Source organism: Microcaecilia unicolor, chromosome 2 (genome assembly GCF_901765095.1).
Source record: "Microcaecilia unicolor chromosome 2, aMicUni1.1, whole genome shotgun sequence".
Classification (NCBI taxonomy): Eukaryota; Metazoa; Chordata; class Amphibia; order Gymnophiona; family Siphonopidae; genus Microcaecilia; species Microcaecilia unicolor.
In genome coordinates, this window is record NC_044032.1 from 94,504,868 (window position 1) to 94,529,149 (window position 24,282).

Here is a 24,282-nt window from a genome sequence, read left to right on the forward strand (position 1 = left end):
AGGACAGGGCTGCTGTACCACTCACTTGCAAAACTTTATACCTAATGTTTAGAGCACATCCACTCACAAAATTGTAAAATCAGAGGGAACACTTAACTACATCTGATGAGACATCTACAAATTTGTTCAACTTTGTAACAGTTTACCATGTGGGAGGGTCTGTTGGACAAAGAGGGGCATAATCGACAGTGGGTGCCCATCTCTGTGGGTGGCCATGCGAAGGGGCGGGACAAACCGTATTTTTTCGATAATACGGGTTGTGCGGGGCAAAAGCCTAGGATTTGGGCGTTTTTGAGCTGGGCGCTATCGGTTTTCAGCAATAATGGAAACCAAAGGCACCCAGCTCAAAAACAAACAAATCCAAGGCATTGGGTCGTGGGAGGGGCCAGGATTCGTAGTGCACTGGCCCCCCTCACATGCCAGGACACCAACTGGGCACCCTAGGGGACACTTTTACAAATTAAAAAAAAAATTAAAATAGCTCCCAGGTGCATGGCTCCCTTACCTTGTGTGCTGAGCCCCCACAAATCCCCCCCAAAACCCACTGCCCATAAGTCTACACCATTACCTACACCCACTGCCCATAGTCTACACCCTAAGGGGTGCAGGGGGGCACCTACATGTGGGTACAGTGGCTTTGGGGGGGGGGGGGGGTTGGAGGGCTCAACATTAACCAGCACAAGTGGAACAGGTAGGGGGGGATGGGCCTGGGTCCGCCTGCCTGATGTCCACTGCACCCACTAACAACTGCTCCAGGGACCTGCATACTGCTGTGATGGAGCTGGGTATGACATTTGAGGCTGGCATACAGGCTATCAAAAAAAGTTTTTAAAGTTATTTTTTGTGGTGAGAGGGGGTTAGTGACCATGGGGGAGTCAGGGGAGGTCATACCCAATTCCCTCCAGTGGTCATCTGGCCAGGTGGGGCACTTTTTTGGGACTTGGGTTGTGAAAAAAAGAGTCCAGCAAAAGCGACCCAAATTCTCGCTTCTGCCGCCCTTTTTTTTCAATTATCAGCCGAAGGCGCCCATCTCTCCTTGGCCGATAAACACGCCCCTGTCAACTTTGTTCGTTCCCGCAACGGAGTGCAGTTGAAGACGCCCAAAATCGGCTTTCGATTATACCGATTTGGGCGTCCATCTCCCAATTTGGGTTGAAATATGGGCGCCCGTCACTTTCGAAAATAAGGCTGCAAGTCACCTATCTGTGAGAACTTGTATCCTGCTATCCTAATAAAACACCAGTTAAAGGTAAGCAACTTAACTTTTTTTTTTTCCTCTGGCATTTGAGGTATCCCATTGGCTTTGAATTGCCAGGGACCCACTACGTATCTGTCCTTCCTAAATACTTCTCAAGTTTTCTTAGTAAATGCCAGTCAACCCCTACATACAACCACCTCAGCCCCTCTAATTTCACAAGCTCCCCAGAACCTTTAGCCCACCACTGATCAGTTGGCAGGAGCAAAAGGAGAGCAGCAGTGCTTTGGGCTGCATTCTCCCCACCCCCACCCCCAAAAACTGTTGCTGTGAACTGTATGGGTTGACATAGGGCTTGCAGTTCTGGCAGTATCACAAGAGAACGGAATGAGGAAAGTCACGCAGGGTATTTCATAGGAAGATTGTGGGAGATCGGGGCCATCTAATCTCTTGGGCGTAGTCACCTTTCTCCCTCTGTTCTCGCCTTTATTTTTGGAAAGAGCAGACCCTTTGGCTTTTGCAATCATTGCTATTCATATAGTACCTTTTTCTGTTTTGTATTGTAAATAGATATAGCTTTGCAAAGAGATGCACAATGTCATGCAGCACCCTTTTTAAAACTGCACACTCCAAATGAGGTACTTACAATCAGCACAGCTACTATGGCTCCCTGTATCAGTCCAGTGAGTACATCACTCCAATGGTGTTTGTAGTCAGAAACACGCGAGAGACCTACATAAACTGCAACTGCGATAAGAGCAAATTGAACTGTGGGGCGGACCAGCCTGGCCCAGTCTCCTTTCATCCTGGACTGAAGATACAGCTAAAAGGGGGAAAAAGAAAAAACCACTATTAGAGCAGCTTGTAAAAACAACCTTGTTGAAATGTAGGATTATGGACTCCTTCAGCCGCAGTCTTACCAACTAAAAAAAAATGCTCCTCAAGCTCAAAGAAAAATCCTAATTATGTCCATATTACAATATATAATTGTAAGTATGCTGGATCACAAAGGAATAGTTTGATGGCAGCCTGTATGGAATGAGCACTCTATTCATTTTACCAACCTGATAGCTCCCTCCCCCCCCCCCCCCCCCAAAAAAAAAAAAAGGCCTAGGAGTCCACTGCACCTGCAATCTGTTTATACATATATTGGAGCAATAGCAAAGGCTTAAGGTTTTAAATTGAAAAATATCTCCTCAGAACAGGGGAGCAATATTTCAAAGACTGAGTCTAACTTTCCTATTTAAGAATATGATGCATAAGCCATGAACATTTTTGACCCTGTAAATGGAAAAACTATTAAAAGAGACGGGGACAAAGCAACTTCTGTGTGTGCCAGCCCATACTAGCCACTAGGAATAAGGTATCGGGAAGGATTTTCTGCATATAATGCTGTGACTTATATACAACCTTTTCATGGGTGGTATTATGTTTAGTTTTTTTTTCACTGTGGTCTCCCATGGAGAAAGCAACACAATAGTTTGATGGAAAATGTGACATCACACTGCTATTTGAACCAGCAGAATGTAACTATAACCCACAAAGCAATTATGCCAAGTACTGTTAGTCTGTGGTATTATAACTGTAGTGGCAAGTACATGAAAACGGCCGGGTACTTAAAGCATTCTGAAACTATGCAGATCATGGCTTACTGCACTGGAATTTCATATAAATAGGGAATAGTATCATTTGTTGTCTAATAATGGCACATTTGCTCTCTGTAGGAATATTGAGTGTCAGAAGCTTGCTAGAAAACTAGTTCTTTAAGAGCCTGCTCCTGGCAACAGTTGCAGTACCTCACAGATGCTTCAGAAAAGGAATGGCTTGCAGCTGATCAGACCAGAATATATTTCCTCTGCCTGCAGCTAAACTCTCGCTGGGGTTATGGGTTTCTCCTTCCACTCCATACATGGTAACAGGACTAGCTTGCCACACACCCTCTTGAGAGCAGCTGCCTGTACCTTACTCGACTGCACATACAGTTTACCCTCAGTGTAACCACCCCCATCTATTATCCCAATTTTCTTTGTCTTATTCATCTCGTCTGTCTGTTTCCAATCTGCAGCTTTTTCCAATTTCAGTCTATTATATTGACATTGAGAGTATTATAGTCTTGTTACTATGTTGTTTTAAAGTATACTATACTTACACTTTTTTAATATTTAAAGAAGATCTTTATTGGCAGAATAACAAATTATTGTCAAAGATTGCAAACTGACGATCTTTCCACAAAATCAACAGCCTAAGAAGTTACATCTCTCTGTTGAACAGAATGGGACACACGCACAGCTCTCCAGATTTGCCCTGGAGAGCTGTGCGTGTGTCCCATTTTTGGCCCGAGACCCTGAAGAAGCAGCGAAACGCTGGCCATCGTCGGCTCGGAGCGGGAAGTGAAGGACTACACAGCGCAATACCTGAATGAGCAGCATAATCCATTATGCAGCACTTTTAAAAAGATAAGTGTAATAGTGTATAATGGAGATCGTATATGGTCTATACCCATAGTATAACTAAGATAAATATGCAAGACGCTCTATAATTTTTGACCACAGATATTGTAGAAAGTTTAAACCTGTGGTATTATTAGGTTTTTTGGCCTTTGATGAAGACCCTTTAGGTCTGTTTAAGCTCCGTGAGATTAAAATTGATCTTGGAGCTCGGAATGGTTGGCAGATATGCAGTCTGCAATAACAAATAGGGTGAGGTATTGAGGAGGTGGAAAATAAAGTAGAGCAGTATGAAAGATACTGATACTGCAGGCAAAAGTCATGGAACTAAGGAAAAGTAGTGAATAAACTTTGGCAAAATGAAGACCTTGAAAATGGATCCAGGAGAAATAATCTCCGGCTAAGAGACATATCAGAATCAGAGGTGCTCTACAGTAACATAGTAAATGATGGCAGATAAAGACCTGAACGGTCCATCCAGTCTGCCCAAGAAGATAAATTAATTTTACATGATATGTAAAAGGCAGGGACAAATCAAACTCGGGTATACATGTGATTTTCTAAAATGTGCTTATTTGAACTTTAAAGATGTCATCACCTCTTCAGGGGAGATGTTAGGAACAGGGAAAGGGAAAGAAGGAAAGATGGATGACAGACATGGACAGAGAAGAAATGTCCAATGGGTAAGGAGATCCTGGCAAGAGAGTAATAAGTCAGAGGAAAGCATAAACCAGAGACTGGGACCAACATAATTAGAAAAATTACCAGTCAAAAGCATGAAATATAACAAATCATGCTAACTGCTGCTTTTCTAAGCACAGAATGCTGAAAGAGGCAACAGGCCACACTTTGAGTTTACGTGGTTGTGGTTGCATTCCTTGTATATTCTGAAGACAATTCTGTGTCACTACTAGAAATACCCAGTGTACCTGAAATGTAACTCACCTTGAGCTACTACTGAGCAAAATATTTAAAAAAATTATTATACTATGTGCTATTTATTTGTAGTTTTCTTTTGGTATGTGTATAGAAAGGTGCCTTGTTCACTGGAGTTATTAAGAAAAAACAAAAGTGGAGAAGTTGCCCATAGTGACCAATCAAGTTTCAGCTTTTATTCTCTAGGAAAATGTAACAAGGAATCTGCCCAATCACTATGGGCAAGTTCTCCAGTTTTGTGTGGAACTTTTTTTTTCTCATGTTTTTATAAATAGACCCCATCTAACTCTCATTGTTCCATTTTACTCAGTTTGTAAGAACTACTGTTGAGGGGCCTGACAATTTAGGTGAGAATGAAATCTAACAGATCATGTCTACATGCCATTTCCAATTACCTATATGTGTTATAGCGATCAGGGATACTCTGTTAACATTTGTTTGATTTGGGGGGAGGGGGGGGTACTTGGCTTTAAGAAGTTGGGAAACACTGCTATAGACTATTCCTCCATTCCTTTTCCGTTTTATTTTTTTTCCCCAAAGGTCTCCAAAATTTGTCTTATTTAATTAGCTGTGATGTGATTTTGGGATGCCACACAAGGGTTGTTTCTGAGGCAGCAGCCAACTAGGATTTTCACTTCACTTTCTGCTGCTTCTGTGCTAGAGGCTAGACAAAATCTATATAGATTTGCATATCACAATTGTCCTCCTTTGATTTGATTTATTAACTTAATATCCACTATTTGCAGTACATGAGAATATAGTTAAAACAGGCCACTGATTAATCGTAATAAAATAAGTTACAAAATATTAAAATTTCCCAATATAATAACCTACTGTCAATTAAAGCAATACTGCTTGAAGAATGCTTAAGTTATTTCGTAAATGCAAATTAAGATTTTCTCTCAGTGCAAGAAGGAGCTTATTCCTGATATAAGATTCTACATGAATGCTGTGTGATAAATTTAAGATGTCACCCATGGAAAATTCCCCTGTGACTTATTTTTCCCCAGCCTGGTGCCATTGAGCCTGACTCCATTGCTGTTTTCATTCCCAGCTACACTCAAAACACTCATCTCTTCCCCTACCTCGTGCTGACTCTCACATGGCTGTGCATGTCACAATCCTGTAGCTTTATGAACAGCATTAATATAGCAATTCATCATATGACCCTTTACAGCCACCAGTGTAAATGCAGGAGACACGACAGTCAGCTACTACTGCTGGGCCCTAATCATACTATACGTAAATAATATATTTACAGAGAGGAAGAAGCTAATTTGCTTATCTACTGCCTGTGTTATATAATCAGTTGTGATGACTGTTTTTATTACTTAAGATTTTAGTGTTTGCTTGGGACTGGGAATTTGCTCTTTCCTATTGGCTAATGGAGTTTTTTTTTTCTACTTTTTATTTCCTGTTTTTTTATTGTAAACCACTGTTTTGCCTGCAAGAAAAGCGGTATAGTAAATAATAATCATGTTCCAATTCAGAAGGAGTCAGTATTGCTTTTAAACTGTATTGGTTTCCCTAATGGACCTAGAATTGAAGGTAAAGGCAAATGCTGTGGATAGCACCTAACTGGGTATTATTGTGCTTTTATTTTTAAAAGAAAAAAATAAATTACTATCCCTGCCACCATCTCTTGCGCCAATTGTTTTTTTTTTGGGGGGGGGGGAGGGGGGCACGGGCATTACCCTATTTTCAGCTCTCTAGCTTGACAGTTCCTTGAACCTTCTTTATCTGTAACTATTCAGAGGATTCCTGCTCACCTCCAACACCCCTTTTATTTTTCATAAATATGTCTCTCCACCTACAGCTCAAGGGCCTGTGGTTCCTCCCGGACCATAACCACTACTAATGTGCAGTAACAGACTCTACACAGCCAGTCTGAGGAATCAAACCCAGGTCTCTCTCAAATATAAAGTGCTGAATACAAATGCTCCTTTCCTCCCACCCTCCAGAAAACAGCATCTGTTAATGTGGACACGGTTCCAAAACATTACAGCTCCTGTTTGTTACTGATGAGCTCCTTTATTCAGAGGCCAGACTGCATAAATTGTGACCATCAGTTCTCATAAGCCATCTGGCATGGTGGCAGACCCAAGTTATTTTTGACTGCTAAAGCTTTTACTAATCCTCTGCATTCAATGGCAAGGGGCAGCCGCTTGGGTGTTGCAGGAGACAACATGCTACCAGAAAGTGTTTGTATTTTGCCAGGGCAGTTCAGAAAAAGTACACATAGTTTCAAGGTTCCAGGTCTCCTTCAAATTAGAGCAGCTGAATGAATGATTTCATAAATTTAACAAAAAATGTAACAGGAGAAAAATTTAGTCTCTCGGTATGATGCAGACATGGCAATTCAGCCAGCCAGAATGGCAAGTTCATTTGATCTTATATGGCAGCGGCAGCAACCCTAAGCACTCAAAATCTGAAGCCAAGGAGTAACCAATGACAGCTTTTTAAGGCATAATAATGCAGGTTTTCTTTAGACTGACTTGCTCGGTGTCAGGCAGTCTAGAGGATTATATGAATCCAGCAGAGGCAGAGAGATGATCTGAGATTACAGTAATTCAAGCCAAACCTTCAGGTACTTCTCAGCTAAAAAGTATACAGAGAGCATAGCAGCAGCATGGTCAGGTTTATAAGATGCCAAAAGGAAGCTCCCACTGTCTCAGGTCAGAGGCTTAGCAAACATTCTGCTCTGCAGCCATTACTTTTAACTATATTTCTGTCCCCTAAATGAATGTTGATAATTCAATCTGTCCAGGGCACAAAAACAACCAGAGAATTCATTTATTGCAGCGCTCAGACATTCTTTAAAAAACAAACAATATTTTACTACACATTTACAAGAAATTTGAAGAAAAGCAGAACTGCCGCTTGCCAAAGCCCTAGCCACAATAATAAAAATTTCTTCCTTGTTTGAGTGTCCTTGAATATATCCCAAAAGATCCTGATTTTAAGCTTCATAATGATTTACACTGGTATTTAGAATATGTTAAAAGCCGTTCCCAAGCTGAAGTCAAAGCTATAATAACTTATCATTGTATATGAATACAAATTTGTAAGAATTCTGTACCAAAAGAACTAGCTACTAAATCACAATAACAAAAATAAAAGCAATACAATCAATGGTAATACATAAGTATTGCCATACTGGGAAAGACCAAAGGTCCATCGAGCCCAGCATCCTGTTTCCAACAGTGACCAATCCAGGGCACAAATTCCCAGCAAGATCCCAAAAATGTGCAAAACATTTTATACTGCTTATCCCAGAAATAGTGGATTTGCCCCAAGTCCATTTAATAATGATCTATGGACTCTTCCTTTAAGAAGCCGGCCAAACCTTTTTTAAACTCCGCTAAGCTAACCGCCTTTACCACATTCTCTGGCAACGAATTCCAGAGTTTAATTACACATTGAGTGAAGAAAGATTTTCTCCGATTCGTTTTAAATTTACTATATTGTAGCTTCATCACATGCCCCCTTGTCCTAGTATTTTTGGAAAACGTGAACAGACGCTTCATATCTACCCGTTCAACTCCACTCATTATTTTATAGACCTCTATCATATCTCCCCTCAGCTGCCTTTTCTCCAAATTGAAGAGCCCTAGCCACTTTAGCCTTTCCTCATAGGGAAGTCATCCCATCCCCTTTATCATTTTCGTCGCCCTTCTCTGCACTTTTTCAAATTCCACTATTATCTTTTTTGAGATGTGGCGACCAGAATTGAACACAATATTTGAGGTGCGGTCGCACCATGGAGCGATACAAAGGCATTATAACATCCTCATTTTTGTTTTCCATTCCTTTCCTAATAATACCTAACATTCTATTTGCTTTCTTAGCCGCAGCAGCACACTGAGCAGAAGGTTTCAACGTATCATCAACGACGACACCTAGATCCCTTTCTTGGTCGGTGACTCCTAACGTGGAACCTTGCATGATGTAGCTATAATTCGGGTTCCTCTTTCCCACATGCATCACTTTGCACTTGCTCACATTAAACGTCATCTGCCATTTAGACTCCCAGTCTCGTAAGGTCCGCTTGTAATTTTTCACAATCCTCCCGCGATTTAACGGTAAATTGGTTTTCTATCCCGCTATTACCAATCAAATCTCAGTCCACTGCTTTAGGTCATCAAAGCAGCAAAAGTAGTGGACAAATTTTTATGCATCAGGGTCTGGTTACAGTTCCTAGCTCCGGGACAGAGGGAGCATGGAAACGAACAAAGCTGACCAGCGCGCGGCACCCCCCCAGCGGCGTGCACCCGGGGGGGGGGGGGTTCTTTCGCCGGGGTGGGGGGGTGTCCTTTCGCCGGGGGGGGGTGTGGTTGCGCTGCACCAGGGGGGGAGGCACTGCACCCGGGGGGGCGGGGCGCATCGGCGATCCGCCCCAGGTGTCAGCCCCCCCCCCCCTAGGAACGCCACTGCTGCAGTGGATTAAGAACCAGGGTAATCTACTTCAAGCCCTACTGCAGCTCCTTGTGGCCTTGGGCGAGACACTTAGGGGCCCTTTTACGAAGTTGTGGTGCACTGATGTGTGCTTATTGCAGAAAAAAATGGCTTACCGCGGGGTGTGCTGAGGTATGCCAAAATAATTTTGCTATTTGTGTGCACTACCCATGTGCTAAAAAAAATCCGATTTATTTTTTTGGTGTTGGGGGAGAGAATGGGCATGTTCTACATTGCTGTGCACTAACCAATTAGCACATGAGGCCTTACTGCCTACATAATGGATAGCAGTAAGGGCTTGTCCTAATTTATTTTAATGGTCACGCACTGATAAAATTAGCACATGGCCATTAATACCAGAAGTAGGAATTTTGGCCATTTTACCCTAGTGGTAAAAATGACCTTAGCGTGCATGAATGACCCACATAAGGGTATCCTAATGCCAGTTTTTGCTACTGTTTGATAAAAGGGACCCTAAGAGGCATATTTTCAAAGCACTTAGCCTCCCAAAGTTCCATAGAAACCTATGGAACTTAGCCTCTCAAAGTGCTTTGAAAATATGCCTCTTAGTTTGTTTGTACCTGATTCGATGGAAGGTTAAGTCCGCCTGGGAAAAAGACTATATCTGAATGTAACTCATCTTGAACTACAACTGAAAATGTTGTGCGCTAAATCCTAATCCCTTTCCTTAACCCTCTTGCCCTTATCTATCCTGATTAAGCAGCTTGAAAAGTTGTGAGCAATATCTGCTCTACTAGGCCACTTCGTACCCTTTCTGGCATTAGCTAGGGAATATAGCCAAAGTGTCTCATGCATGGTAGGCAACCTGCCACCACAACCCCTGTATACTGAAGAATATACCGAAGCCTATTAAACAGTATGGGTGCTCATTTTTAAAGCAAATAGACTTACAAAGTTACGTAGAGGTGTATTTTCAAAGCATACAGGGGCCCTTTTACAAAGGTGCGATGTGTAGCATGTGCATAAACGAGACTACCGCACCCCCCCCCCCCCCCCAGGGGTAATTTTAGATTTGGCGTGCACCCATAATGCCTGATTTATTTATTTCCTCCCAGGGGCATTGTTTCCAGAAGTAATTGGCAGTTGGCGTGTGCTGACTGGTTACCGCGAGTGTAGTGTGAACCCTGACCGCTAGATCAACAGGTGGTGTTAAGGGCTCAGGCCAGTTTTGGACATGCATCGGTTTCATGTTTACCACATGCCCTTTTCCCATCAAAAAAAAAAAGCCCTTTTTTGCAGATGTGGTGAAAACTGGCCTGGCGTGCGTCTAATACAGGCCACTTTTTACCGCAGCTTAGTAAAAGGACCCCTTAGACTTACAAAGATGAGCCTCATGGTTTCCTTCAGCTCTTAAAGGGGGGGGGTCTTTTACTAAGCTGCGGTAGTGTTTTTAGCTCACGGTAGAAATCAGCTGACAGTAAACACGGAGACCCCCATAATAGGCATCTGTGTTTACCGCCAGCTGATTTCTACCGCGCGCTAAAAATGCTACCATGGCTTAGTAAAAGACCCCCAAAGATAACTGGTGTAGGTCAACCAGCATACAATCCGCTTTGTTGTGGATCCATTTTAGCCTGTTCTGTGTAGATTGCCATGTACATTTCCACAGCCTAAACAAACGCTAGATGACACGCACCCTCCCCTCCTACTAATTCTCTGTCTTTTGTTCCAGGCATTCTTTTGCACAGTTCTAGTTTATTACCACCTCTGCTAGGCACTTACCACAAGCCTTTCACCCTTCAACTTTAAATCATGATCTATTGTCTTAAGTGTTTTTCTTTGGAAAATATTACTTTCTGTGCATTATGGTTAAGGCTTCTGATTTTTGGTTTTAACTGATCACTACCTATAAAACAGCCCCCCCGATGCAAAAGAAAAAAAGAAATTAAAGCAGTGTCTATTCGATAAAGACTGGGGAAACACCATTTTCCATACTCTCACCCCTCCCCCTAGCTTGTCTTGCGTCCTCCACTCATTTTTTGTGCCAACACAAATACAAATATTTGATTCCTCCAGAAAAGTAAAAAGCAATATTAGCTCTAGTACAGAAACATTGGTAAACACTGATTGTACCCTCAAGGAACCCCTAATTATGATATATATTTTCCAGTCAACACCTAAGAATAGCAGCCCTAATTAGAAGCCCTGAAATATCTGACAGACTCCCCTATCATCTCCCTTTTTGTGTTCTTTAAGCTTCCCAGGACTTAGGGCTCTGAGTCTTGGTAGGACTTTGAAAGCTGTACTGAAAAGAACAGTGGATGAAAGATGATGGAACCGCGTGAAACATGGGAGGTGAGATGGAGCAGGAAGAGAAAGGAGATAGAGGGGGGTGCGACTGGGAAAAAGAAAAGGGATAGGACTTGATATACTGCCTTTCTGTGGTTACAATCAAAGCAGTTTACATATTATATATAGGTACTTATTTTGAACCTGGGGCAATGGAGGGTTAAATGATTTGCCCAGAGTCACAAGGAGCTGCAATGGGAATTGAGCCCAGTTCACAAGGATCAAAGCCCACTGCACTAACCACTAGGGTACTCCTCCACAAAGATTAAAACTCACACACTGTTCATGTTTACCTTGCTTAGTCTTTGTCTTCTCTTTCAACTTGGAAAAGATCCAACACCCTCCCTCCCACCACCCCAGCAGAGGTAATAACAGTGCCTTGTGAAAGTTTTAATGACACACATAAGGCCAAACATCCAGCTACCCAGATGGGGCTAGCTCCTAAATCTGAGCCAAGTTCCAGTAGCCCTGGCTCTACTAGTCTCTTCTACAGCAAATCCGTACTGATGCCACCACTTCCCCAAACGCTGTAGATCAACTGAAGGAAAAAGTAAAAGCACCATGGAGTTCAAATGACAACACTTTTTCCTGTAAGCATAAAATCAGGAGTCAGCCACAGGCTTGAAGCTCACTCCTTAATCTTAAATCTTCCCAAAGATAATTTAAAAGTAGAGAGAAAGCAACCGGCATAGTAACCAAAACAACTAGAATTATCCAACGCATGCGTCATCTACTTGAAAGGAAAGCAGATTTAACAAATGCTTCAGCCAGGGTTAGCTGAAGGGCAAGCAAGATGGAACCTGATCCTACCCACAACCTAAAATACAGGTGAACTCAAAGCAGCAAACTAGGAAAGGGGTTTGTCTAAGACTAAGTAACATGATTAGCACTTTATCTGCCTTCATATTCTATGGAAGCTGTTGAAGACTGTAAAGCAGCACTAACCTACCACAGAGGCCAACCTAGCTATCGCTATTCAGCATTTAACCCATACGAGATCTGCCCTCCATCTAGAAATGTTTCCTTATGTTGCTCCTCACCTTATTTCATTTAGATTCTGGGATCATGTTGTAAAATAACTGTTCTGCTGAAAACTGCTTACTGATAGTGCTAATATCTTGAGTTGTCCGAATGTGTAATAGCCACACCCCACCTTACCCGCATCCCTCAGTCTTACTTCTTAGAACTTATGAACCGGGACCTGCATTATTTTGCCACAGAACATTAACTTTTTTTTCCACATTGCTTATACCACAGCTCCCAGTTTCCTGCAGCAGCTCAGGACACATTCTGTGGCAACAGTCCAAACAGCTATGGAAAAGTTTCTGATAGCATTTGGTAATTATGTAGCACCTTTGCATAAAGGTAAACTATTTTCCATAATAAAAATAGAATTTTCCTAACCTGATTCTGCAATTTTGGGCACTAATGCCTGCAGCTAGGGCCCAATTTTACAGCCCTTCCTGCATGTATTATTGCAGGAAATAGCCCCTCTGGTTATACCTCTCCTGTACATCCTAACATATTCCTCTGACTGTACTACCTCCTCACAGTGTAACTGCAAATTTGAGACCAGTTACATTCACCAAGAACTCCCTACTGGTTGGTGCTCATTAGGATCTCAGATCTTATCGTATACCATTCCCAGGGCTAATGCAAAAGTATTAAGCACCCTAGGCAAACTTTTAGCCTAGTGACCCTCCCCTCTATCTTCCATGTCCCTAGCACACATACACACAAACCCCGAGATGAAAATTAAACTCATTATCCCAACATCAACCACCCCAGAACAATTATCTAAAGATTCATAGAGGGCCATCACACTTAAAATGTTACATCTAGGTCACAAAAGTTTAGACCATTTTTAAGGTCAAACAATTGGGGCTGGGGCAACAATCTATACATGTGTCTATCAGTATTCCCTACATCTCCCCTCCCCCCCCCCTCCACCATCTCCCCCAGTCAGCAGGGAGGAACATGCTGGATCTGTCACAATTGAACAGAAGCAATGTAGCAGGCCAAAGAATAAAATGTATATTAAAACATTTGTAAAGCTTCTTTTAACAGAGTTTTGAAAATTAATGACTGCAATGGGTAGTGACTATTAGGGAACCTCTGAAGGATTGAGTTCTGTAAGAGGTGGTTGATCTGGGGCAACCTATATGTGAGTCATCACAGAGACCTAGTAATTAAAAGGGGGGGGGGGGGGTAGTAGGGATGTGACCTATACTTGAGCATCTATGTAAGTACATAAGTATTGCCATACTGGGACAGACCAAAGGTCCATCAAGCCCAGCATCCTGTTTCCAACAGTGGCCAATCCAGGTCACAAATACCTGGCAAGATCCCCAAAAAGTACAAAACATTTTATACTGTTTATCCCAGAAATAGTGGATTTCCCCCAAGTCCAATTTAATAATGGTCTATGTACTTTTCCTTTTAGGAAGCTGTCCAAACCTTTTTTTTTTTAAACTCTGCTAAGCTAACCACCTTTACCACATTCTCTGGCAACGAATTCCAGAGTTTAAATTACACGTTGAGTGAAGAAAAATTTTCTCCGATTCGTTTTAAATTTACTACTTTGTAGCTTCATCACATGCCCCCTAGTCCTAGTATTTTTGGAAAGTGTAAACACGCTTCACGTCTATCCATTCCACTGCACTCATTATTTTATAGACTTCTATCATATCTCCCCCTCAGCCGTCTTTTCTCCAAGCTGAAGAGCCCCAGCCGCGTTAGCCTTTCCTCACAGGGAAGTCGTCCCATCCCCTTTATTGTTTTTGTCACCCTTTTCTAATTCCACTATATCTTTTTTGAGATGCAGCGAACAGAACTGAACACAATATTTGAGGTGCGGTCACACCATGGAGCGATACAAGGGCATTATAACGTCCTCATTTTTGTTTTCCATTCCTTTCCTAATAATACCTAACATTCTATTTGCTTTCTTAGCCACAGCAGCACACTGAGCGGAAGGTTTCAACGTATCATCGACGACACCTAGATCCCTTTCTTGGTCGGTGACTTCTAACATGGAACCTTCCATGACATAGCCATAATTCAGGTTCCTCTTTCCCACATGCATCACTTTGCACTTGCTCACATTAAACGTCATCTGCCATTTTGACGCCCAGTCTCCCAGTCTCGTAAGGTCCTCTTGTAATTTTTCACAATCGTTCCGCTATTTAACAACTTTGAATAACTTTGTGTCGTCAGCAAATTTAATTACCTCACTAGTTACTCCCATCTCTAGGTCATTTACAAATATGATAAAAAGCAGCGGTCCCAGCACAGAGCCCTGGGGAACCCCACTAACTACTCTTCTCCATTGAGAATACTGACCATTTAACCCTACTCTCTTTTTTCTATCTTTTAACCAGTTTTTTAATCCACAATAGGACACTACCTTCTATCCCATGACTCTCCAATTTCCTCTGGAGTCTTTCATGAGGTACTTTGTCAAACGCCTTCTGAAAATCCAGATACACTATATCAACCGGCTCACCTTTATCCACATGTTTGTTCACCCCTTCAAAGAAATGCAATAGACTTGTGAGGCAAGATTTCCCTTCACTAAATCCATGCTTTTGAATATGCTCTGTAATTTTGTTCTTTATAATAGTCTCTACCATTTTGTTTGGCACTGACGTCAGACTCACCGGTCTATAATTTTCCGGATCTCCTCTGGAACCTTTTTTAAAAATCTGCATTACATTGGAGTGGAGGAGTGGCCTAGTGGTTAGAGCACCGGTCTTGACATCCAGAAGTGGCCAGTTCAAATCTCACTGCTGATCCTTGTGATCGTGGGCAAGTCACTTAACCCTCCATTGCCTCAGGTACAAACTTAGATTGTGAGCCCTCCTGGGACAGAGAAATACCCAGTGTACCTGAATGTAACTCACCTTGAGCAACTACTGAAAAGGTGTGAGCAAATAAATATGATAAATTTTGTTTTATATGTACATACATAATGGGGACAATATCAAAATACTCTATTTGACTATCACCCACCTTCCCTGCAGGTAATAGTAGGTGCTTATGGTTCTTTCAATTGTGTGGCTATCAGGATTTCTCATCCAGGTTTAACTACTGCTGCTCTAGGTAATCACCTACTTTGCCTATTGTTAAACCTGCCCTGCCTAGTCCCTTGGATTTTTGTTTCGTAATATATGATCACACTTAATAGCAGTAGTTCCCAAACCTGGTCCTGGAGGCAACCCCAGCCAGTCATGTTTTCAAGATATCCACAATTAATATTCATGAGTGAAGGCAGTGCATGCAAATCTCTCTCATGAATATTCATTGTGGAAATCCTGACTGGCTGGGGTGACTCCAGGACCAGGTTTTCTATATATTAAAACTTGCCTGCTGAGCTTTTAACTATTTCTCAGGTCTATCCAGATCACCCTTTACCTTTTCTATTCCATCTGAAGTATCTTTGTTGTACATCTTAGTATCAGTAAAATAGTGAATGCAAAAACAGTAACAGTAAAAAAAAAAAAAACACTACAGATGGGAAGCACAGAGAATGCTTAGTAGTGAAGAAATGGAGGGAAAGCTGAAGATCTATTAGTTTATAAACTGTTTATCTGATGTCACACTGTACATTTCTGTTTCACTATCCAGGATTTTCTAAATCAGTTCTGCATAAATTGAATCCCAAAATTCCAGATTAAAAAAAGAGCTAAGAGATGACCAGCAGAGTATACCTCACTCCATCTCTTCATGCCACCACCATCACATGCCCTAGCAATGACAGCCAGCTGGTGGCTGGCAGAGGGAGATTTATGAGAAACAAAGAAAGAAGGCTGCCCCAGAAGTGTCTCAAAGACAGATTCCAGGCTTTTCCCATCTGTGACATCCTGCTCCTTGTTGTTTAATAAGCTAGTGTCCCCTATGTGAGGCTCAGCTGTGGTTTATTCTGTGACTAAGGATGTGCTTGATGTCACATGACTCAAAGTGCAGCCACATCCTCAGACAGAAATCTAGCTGTGCGGGTTGCATGCTGCTTTGACAAAGTTACGTGTTTTCTCATATATCAGTGCAGATTTTATACCACATCAAAATGTTTTTCTAGTCTTAGCCTGTCTTTCCAACAAATGCTTAAGTGAATTGCATCAAGTAGACTAAGTTCTTTCCTTAAAAAAAAAGATTATAATTTAAGTGGCTATTGGGAGGCAAAGTGGGCAAAGTAAGATCTAAATCCTATTCCTGGATAGTCTGACCAGGAAGCCAGTCCTTCTCTCCCCCCCCCCCCCCCCCCCCCCCAATATGAAGGGAATAATGGTGTTAATCATTTATCCATATGAATAGAATGGAATGAGTGAACAAGGCTGAGATTTAGCACTTTCTTGTTCCTGCTCTGCATTACACCACAGAGAAGCTTTTTTTTTTTCTGTCACATGTGACACAGTGGTGAAGAAACAACTGCAGCCTTTGTATGTGATCAGGATGCAAAGCTGTTCAGGACTGCAGCATCTCTCTACAGAATATTTACTGTTTTAAGTCCAGCATTGCTACCTTCTTCTGTCAGAAGTCACATTCTGCTATAGACCCCAGTAGGTATCTATTAAAAGGTTCTTCCTCCGTTTACTTAGAGAGGTTACAAGAGCCATGTGGTTGATTCAAAATGCAGCAGCATCATGTCTGTACTCAGGCGGAGAATAGATTTGCCACTGAATTATAGGCACTACATTAGTTGCCACTGCTGCAGTGGCTATAGTTTAAAGTTTGCAGCTTGATTCTTATGGGGATGCCTCAGTGGGTGCCATGCTATTTAAGACAGCTTGTAGATAGGGATCATCCCGGATCACACCAGTGCTGTCAAAGGACAAACCAATTGATTGTGCCAGATCTTATATTGTGTGAAAATGGTGCAGGGCCAGTTCATGATGTTTTCCATCACTAGCCCATAGATGTGGAACAGCCTATCAAATCCCTTGTATTTGGAGCAGAGCTACACTCTTATTTTTAAAGGTCCCTTTATATCATGAGGCTTTTTAGTGATTTTTAGGGATGGGACTAGCTGCAGATTGGAGGGGGTGAGGGTTGCTGTGTAATGGATACTTGCTGTATGTTGACTAATTACATTTTCCCTAAGTGACCACCTGAAACTAACAGCACCTTCCAGAATTTGGAAGGTGATCGGGACAAGACAAAGCTAACTGCTGAGAAGTTCCTAGAGGCCTTGGACTATCCACGTGTGGATAAAAAGACAACTACAGTGTCAGAGCACGTTGATATTTGGAATACACACTTAGCTAAGACCTTAGAGAAAATGACACCACTAACAAATGCTCATCTTGGTTTTCTCCAGAACTTCAGGCCCTTAAGCACGAAGGATGGAAACTGGAAAGGAGATGGCGTAAATCTTGCCTGGATGAGGACAGGCTAAACTGTAGGAATCACACAACAAAGTACCGCCAAGCCTTAAAAGCAGCCAAAAAACCCCAATATTTCTCTGATTGCACTGAACAGGCTGCCAATTCAACCAAGCACCTGTTCAGCATAGTATAAACATCTTACTGCAACCCCCACAACAGAACCAGCCTGCCCAGTCAAAACTGTACTGCAGTTCTGCATACTTTGCCAACAAAATTAAAAGTCTCTGCCAAGATTTACAGGCAGTCCAACCCGGTCTCCAATCAACTAACCAGAACAGCACAAACTTGCTCCCTCCTGACACAGACATATGGGATTCTTAACCCAATAACAGAGGAGGGCCTTGACAAAATCCTAAGAGACCGACCTACTACTTGCTTCCTCGACCCCAGACCATCAAATACAGTGCAGCAGGCAAGCAGGGGTCTCACTGAAGGTGCCATAAAAATCGTGAACTCCTCTCTTTCAAATGGGCAACTACCAACAGCAGTGCATCCTTTTCTAAAGAACAACAACCTTGACTAGGAGAAACTTGAAAGTTACCGGCCAGGATCTAACATCCCATTTCTCAGAAAACTTATCTGTGATAAACTCAATGATTGATAGAAGAGAAAGTGGATAGATCCAAGTTAATCTGGATGCAGACCCGGGTATGGAACAGAAAATGTGGTAAAGGTGGTTAGCTAAGCAGAGTTTAAAAAGGGTTTGGATGGCTTCCTAAAGGAAAAGTCCATAGACCATTATTAAATGGACTTGGGGAAAATCCACTTTCTGGGATAAGCAGCATAAAACGTTTTGTACTTTTTGGGGATCTTGCTAGGTATTTGTGACCTGGATTGGCCACGGTTGGAAACAGTACTTACCTGATTCAGATACTATCTATCAGACGGGCAACAGTCCATAGTGTTTGGCACACCTGATCACCACCATGGGCACTGACCTGTGGCGTACCACAAGGATCAATACTTTCACCTATTCTGTTCAATATCTACCTCAAGCCACTGGCCAAGCTGATTCAGTTACTCAGTTCTACATCTATGCAGACAACATGCAGCTGCTCCTACCCATTGAACCTGATTTAACCACAGCCCTGAATAAACTGTTTACCTGTCTAACATCAATTCAAGAAGGGGCTAAAAACAACAAACTCTGCCTGAACCCAAGTAAAACAGGACTTCTATGGGTCCCTAACAGAAATGGGCAAATATCTGGCTCAAAGTCTCTTTTGGGAAATATGAACTCCCCTTGAATCACAAGTCAGGAACCTTGGAATACAGCTACTCTGATCCCCCAAATTCAAGCAACCTTCAAGAGCAGTTTCTATCACCTGCGACAACTATGCTGCTTGTCTCCTTATATTGAGAAGGCAAGTCTTGTCTCAGTTGTGCATGCCATGATAACATCAAAACTAAATTACTGTAATGCACTCTACACTGGTCTGACTACCAAGGGTCTGCACCAGCTCTAAATGATTCAGAATGCTGCAGCTAGACTAATAGAAAGTTGTAGCGCTATAGAAATGATAAGTAGTAGTAGTAAGCAACGTGACCACATCACACCATTTTTGCAAAACCTTCACTGGCTACCAGTACAACAAATTTAAAACTGTTTCATCTTTAAGGCCCTTAAATAAGTACATAAGTAATGCCACACTGGGAAAAGACCAAGGGTCCATCGAGCCCAGCATCCTGTCCACGACAGCGGCCAATCCAGGCCAAGGGCACCTGGCAAACTTCCCAAACGTACAAACATTCTATACATGTTATTCCTGGAATTGTGGATTTTTCCCAAGTCCATTTAGTAGTGGTTTATGGACTTGTCCTTTAGGAAACCGTATAACCCCTTTTTAAACTCTGCCAAGCTAACCACCTTCACCACCAGAGTACTTGAAGAACCGATCTCCCTCTACACACTTCCAAGGTCACTAAGGTCTAATCACAATCTCTCCAAAGGACATGACACGATGTGATACCCGCAAGCAAGCCTTCTCTGGAGTTAGCCCCCACACTTTGGAATGCACTCCCTGAAAGGCTTCGCTTAACAGAAGACTTTCTGTACTTCAGAAAGCAAGTGAAAGCTTGGCTCTTCAACCAGGCCTTTAATGAAAGAAGTAACTAACTTGCTAGTCACACAGACCCAAAAGGAATGACACCGGCTGCAGGTACTATATCAGCATACGTTTACCTATTCCTACCCTAACTAAAATAATATGCAGGCACCTTTCTGACCTCATTTGCAACTTTCTTTAAATTAGTAACTTATTTTCTTACTCCTTTTTGCTCTCTCTCATCTATCTATATGCTCCATCTTTGCTTACAGCCTATGCTGTCTATTAAATTGCTTTGTGTTGACATTGTAATGTAGCGAACTATGCCATAATTGGTATTGTTGCTTCAATACTTTTACTGCTGTAACTGTCTATTTAGATTTTGCTCACACCTTTTTCAGTAGTAGCTCAAGGTACACTGGCTATTTCTCTGTCCCAGGAGGGCTCACAATCTAAGTTTGTACCTGAGGCAATGGAGGGTTAAGTGACTTGCCCAAGATCACAAACAGCAGCAGTGGGATTTGAACTGGCCACCTCTGGATTGCAAGACCGGTGCTCTAACCACTAGGCCACTCCTCCACTCTATTCTTGCTGTACACCGCCTTGAGTGAATTCCTTTAACAAGGCAGCAAATAAATATGGTTGAAATCCATCTTGATCTTTTTGCTAGGCAAACTATAAAAGGTACAACCAATAAAGAGATCAGCCTACAACTGCACTCTCTCTACAAAATGGGGGACAGGGCTAGGCAGTAGCACTGTTTCAGTACTTTCAACTGAAAACATTTTATTGGGAAGTCTGGCATGGCCTGTTCAAATAAAGTAAAAAAGAAACATAGATTGAGGAAGAAGCCTTATTTTATTTTGTCTTCCCACCACAACTTCAGTAATCTCTCCCCTGCAATTCCCAAGCCAGTATGGTGCATTTCTGTGCTGGTGATGTAGCCAAAGGTGCAGCATTGGGGGGGGGGGGGGCTAAGCCCAAAATGGGTGGACACAACATTGTCTCCCCATTCTCTTCCCCCTCTTCCTCCCAGCAACCACCAACTCAAATACCTGATCAAGCAGGGATCCCTGAGACCAGCACTATGGGTGCCAGAGCTCCCCCAATATTTTTTTCCAGCACTACTACTACTACTACTACTACTATTTAGCATTTCTATAGCGCTACAAGGCATACGCAGCGCTGTACAAACATAGAAGAAAGACAGTCCCTGCTCAAAGAGCTTACAATCTAATAGACAAAAAATAAATAAAGTAAGCAAATCAAATCAATTAATGTGAACGGGAAGGAAGAGAGGAGGGTAGGTGGAGGCGAGTGGTTACAAGTGGTTACGAGTCAAAAGCAATGTTAAAGAGGTGGGTTTTCAGTCTAGATTTAAAGGTGGCCAAGGATGGGGCAAGACGTAGGGGCTCAGGAAGTTTATTCCAGGCGTAGGGTGCAGCGAGATAGAAGGCGCGAAGTCTGGAGTTGGCAGTAGTGGAGAAGGGAACAGATAAGAAGGATTTATCCATGGAGCGGAGTGCACGGGAAGGGGTGTAGGGAAGGACGAGTGTGGAGAGATACTGGGGAGCAGCAGAGTGAATACATTTATAGGTTAGTAGAAGAAGTTTGAACAGGATGCGAAAACGGATAGGGAGCCAGTGAAGGGTCTTGAGGAGAGGGGTAGTATGAGTAAAGCGACCCTGGCGGAAGATGAGACGGGCAGCAGAGTTTTGAACCGACTGGAGAGGGGAGAGGTGACTAAGTGGGAGGCCAGCAAGAAGCAGATTGCAGTAGTCTAAACGAGAGGTGACAAGGGTGTGGATGAGGGTTTTGGTAGAGTGCTCGGAAAGAAAGGGGCGGATTTTACGGATGTTGTAAAGAAAGAAACGACAGGTCTTGGCGGTCTGCTGGATATGAGCAGAGAAGGAGAGAGAAGAGTCAAAGATGACCCCAAGGTTTCGAGCTGAGGAGACAGGGAGAATGAGAGAGCCATCAACAGAAATAGAAAACGGGGGGAGCGGGGAGGTGGGTTTGGGGGGGAAAATGAGAAGCTCGGTTTTGGTCATATTTAGCATCAAAAACTTCCCCCTGCAGCTCCTTGTAACCTTGTGCAAGTCACTTAATCCTCCACTTAGTGAGCCCTCTAGGGACAGAGAAAGTACCTGCATATAATGTGTACAGCACTGCATACATCTAGTAGTGCTATAGAAATGATTAGCAGTAGTAGTATCTTAAACTTCCCATCTTTTTATTCAGTTTTTAGTCACTGCAACACATCAGGTTGACAATTTCAAAGTACTGTCCATGCCGATTTCAAGATTCATTTGCCAGTGGGTATTGCTAGTGTTGAATCCAGCGTAGTGATTATGTAGTTGAGATATGGATTCTCTATGTGCATCACTTTGCACGTAGAGAATCCATTTCTCCTCCGCATTAAATTTTACCTGCCATTTAGATGTCTAGTTCTCCAGTCTCAAAAGATCTTTTGTAGTTCCTCACAGTCAGGTTGTGTTTTCAACATTGTGAATAGTTTTCTGTTACCTGAAAATTTAACCACCTCAATTTTTGCTCCTTCCTGGTCATTAATATGTTAAACACTGGTCCCAGCACAGATTCACAGGGCACCCTATTATTTACTCCTCTCCAAATAGAAAGCTGACCATTTATTCCTACTCTCTGGTTCCTATTTTGTAACCAGTTTTCCACCCCACAATAGGACATTGCTTCCTATTCCATGTTTTTATAATATCCTCAAACTCTGCCATCCAGTTATTTATTTACACCTTCTAATAAAGTTCTAATAGGTATGACTTATTTACTAAAGTGGAGTTGAGGAGTAGTCTACAAGTTAGTGCAATGGGCTTTGATCTTGGAGACCCAGATTCAATTCCCACTGCAGCTCTTTGTGACCTTGGGCAAGTCACTTAAACCTCCATTGTCCCAGGTAGAAAAACGTAGATTGTGAACCCTTTAGGGACAGAGAAAGTACCTGCATATAATGTGTACAACACTGCGTATATCGAGTAGCGCTATAAAAATGAGTAGTAGTAGTACTATATCCATGCTGGCTCTTCAGTAACACATGCCTGTCTATATGTTCACCAATATTTCTCTCAAAAGCTTCCACAATTTTGCCTCCCACCAACATTAGAAGTCAACAGTTTCTGTCAGTAGTTAAAAACTCAGTGATACATCTGCCAACTTCTGTTCTTTTGGCACAGTGCCAGATTTTAGTGATAGATAACAGATTACAGTTTTGAAAGAACTCAGATATGAAATTGCTGAAATACTATGGGTAAATACCATCTGGCCCAGAGGATTTTCTGCTACTAAGCTTGCTCATTTGCTCTAATACATCGTTCAGTTTCATCGTGATTTCCTGCAGTTCCTCAGAATTACAATAATCCAACTGCAACTCCTCAGCACCTTCACTAGTAAAGACTAAATTAAAGAATTTAATTTAGCTTTTTTGCTTTTCTTGTCCTCTTAGAGCACTCCTTTTACTCACTGATCATCTAGTGGCGCAACTGGCTCCTTTGCAGGCTTCTTGCTTCAGATGTACTTGAAAAATTTATTACTACTTTTTTATTTTTTTTGCCTTTGGAAAAATCTTTTCAAACTTTTTCTTGGCCTGCTTATTACTACTTTCTCCGAGGACAAGCAGGCTGCTTGTTCTCACTGATGGGTTGACGTCCTCGGCAGCCCCCTCCATCGGAAAGTTTACTAGCAAAGGCCTTTGCTAGTCCTCGCGCGCCCATGCGCACCGCGCATGCGCGGCCGTCTTCCCGTCCGAAACCGGCTCGAGCCGGCCAGTCTTCTTTCATCCGCACTCGGTACGGTCGTGTTACGCCGTTCGTGCCCCAGAGAGTCGACCTCGCGCGTCCTTTTCGACGTGTTTTTGTCCTTTTTTTTTCCTTGAAAAAGTTCGGGAAGCGCTCCGGTAGTGTTCCGGAAGACCCTTTCGGGTTTTCTGCCCTTCCCGTATTTCTCAGTTTTGCCCCGTAAGTTTTCTTTCATTGTCGGGGTAGGCCTCTTTTGGCCTCGGTCGAGATTTTTCTCCCTCTAAATTTTGGTGCTTCAATTTTCGCCATTTCGGCTTTTGATTTCGCCGGCGTGATTTTTCCGCCCATGACATCGAAGCCTTCCAGCGGCTTCAAGAAGTGCACCCAGTGCGCCCGGGTAATCTCGCTCACTGATAGGCACTCTGCGTGTCTTCAGTGTCTAGGGGCCCAGCACCGCCCTCAGAACTGCAGTCTGTGTTCCCTGTTACAAAGGCGGACTCAGGTAGCGAGATTAGCCCAGTGGAACGTTTTGTTCTCGGGCTCTTCGTCGGCATCGGCACCGGAGGCATCGAGTGCATCGACGTCGTCAGCGTCCGGACCATCTTCCTTGGCTGCCGCCCCATCGACTGCATCGAGGCATCGGACCTCTGCATCGGTGCCGAGGCATCGGGCGACTGTATCGACGTCGGTGGTACCGAGACTTCGTCTGCTGATGTCGTCGGACGGAGGTGCATCGTCAGGAGT

At 42.8% G+C, this 24,282-nt stretch overlaps 1 protein-coding gene across 2 annotated transcripts in view; it reads right to left on the reverse strand.

Annotated features, from left to right (window-relative positions):
• Nucleotides 1–24,282, reverse strand: part of PLPP1 (phospholipid phosphatase 1) — a 208,083-nt gene that overhangs the window by 5,064 nt on the left and 178,737 nt on the right. For both annotated transcript variants that reach the window (XM_030193128.1, XM_030193129.1), the window contains exon 5: nucleotides 1,842–2,018. In XM_030193128.1, coding sequence (XP_030048988.1) covers nucleotides 1,842–2,018 — 177 coding nt within the window. The remainder of the gene's footprint in view (nucleotides 1–1,841; nucleotides 2,019–24,282) is intronic.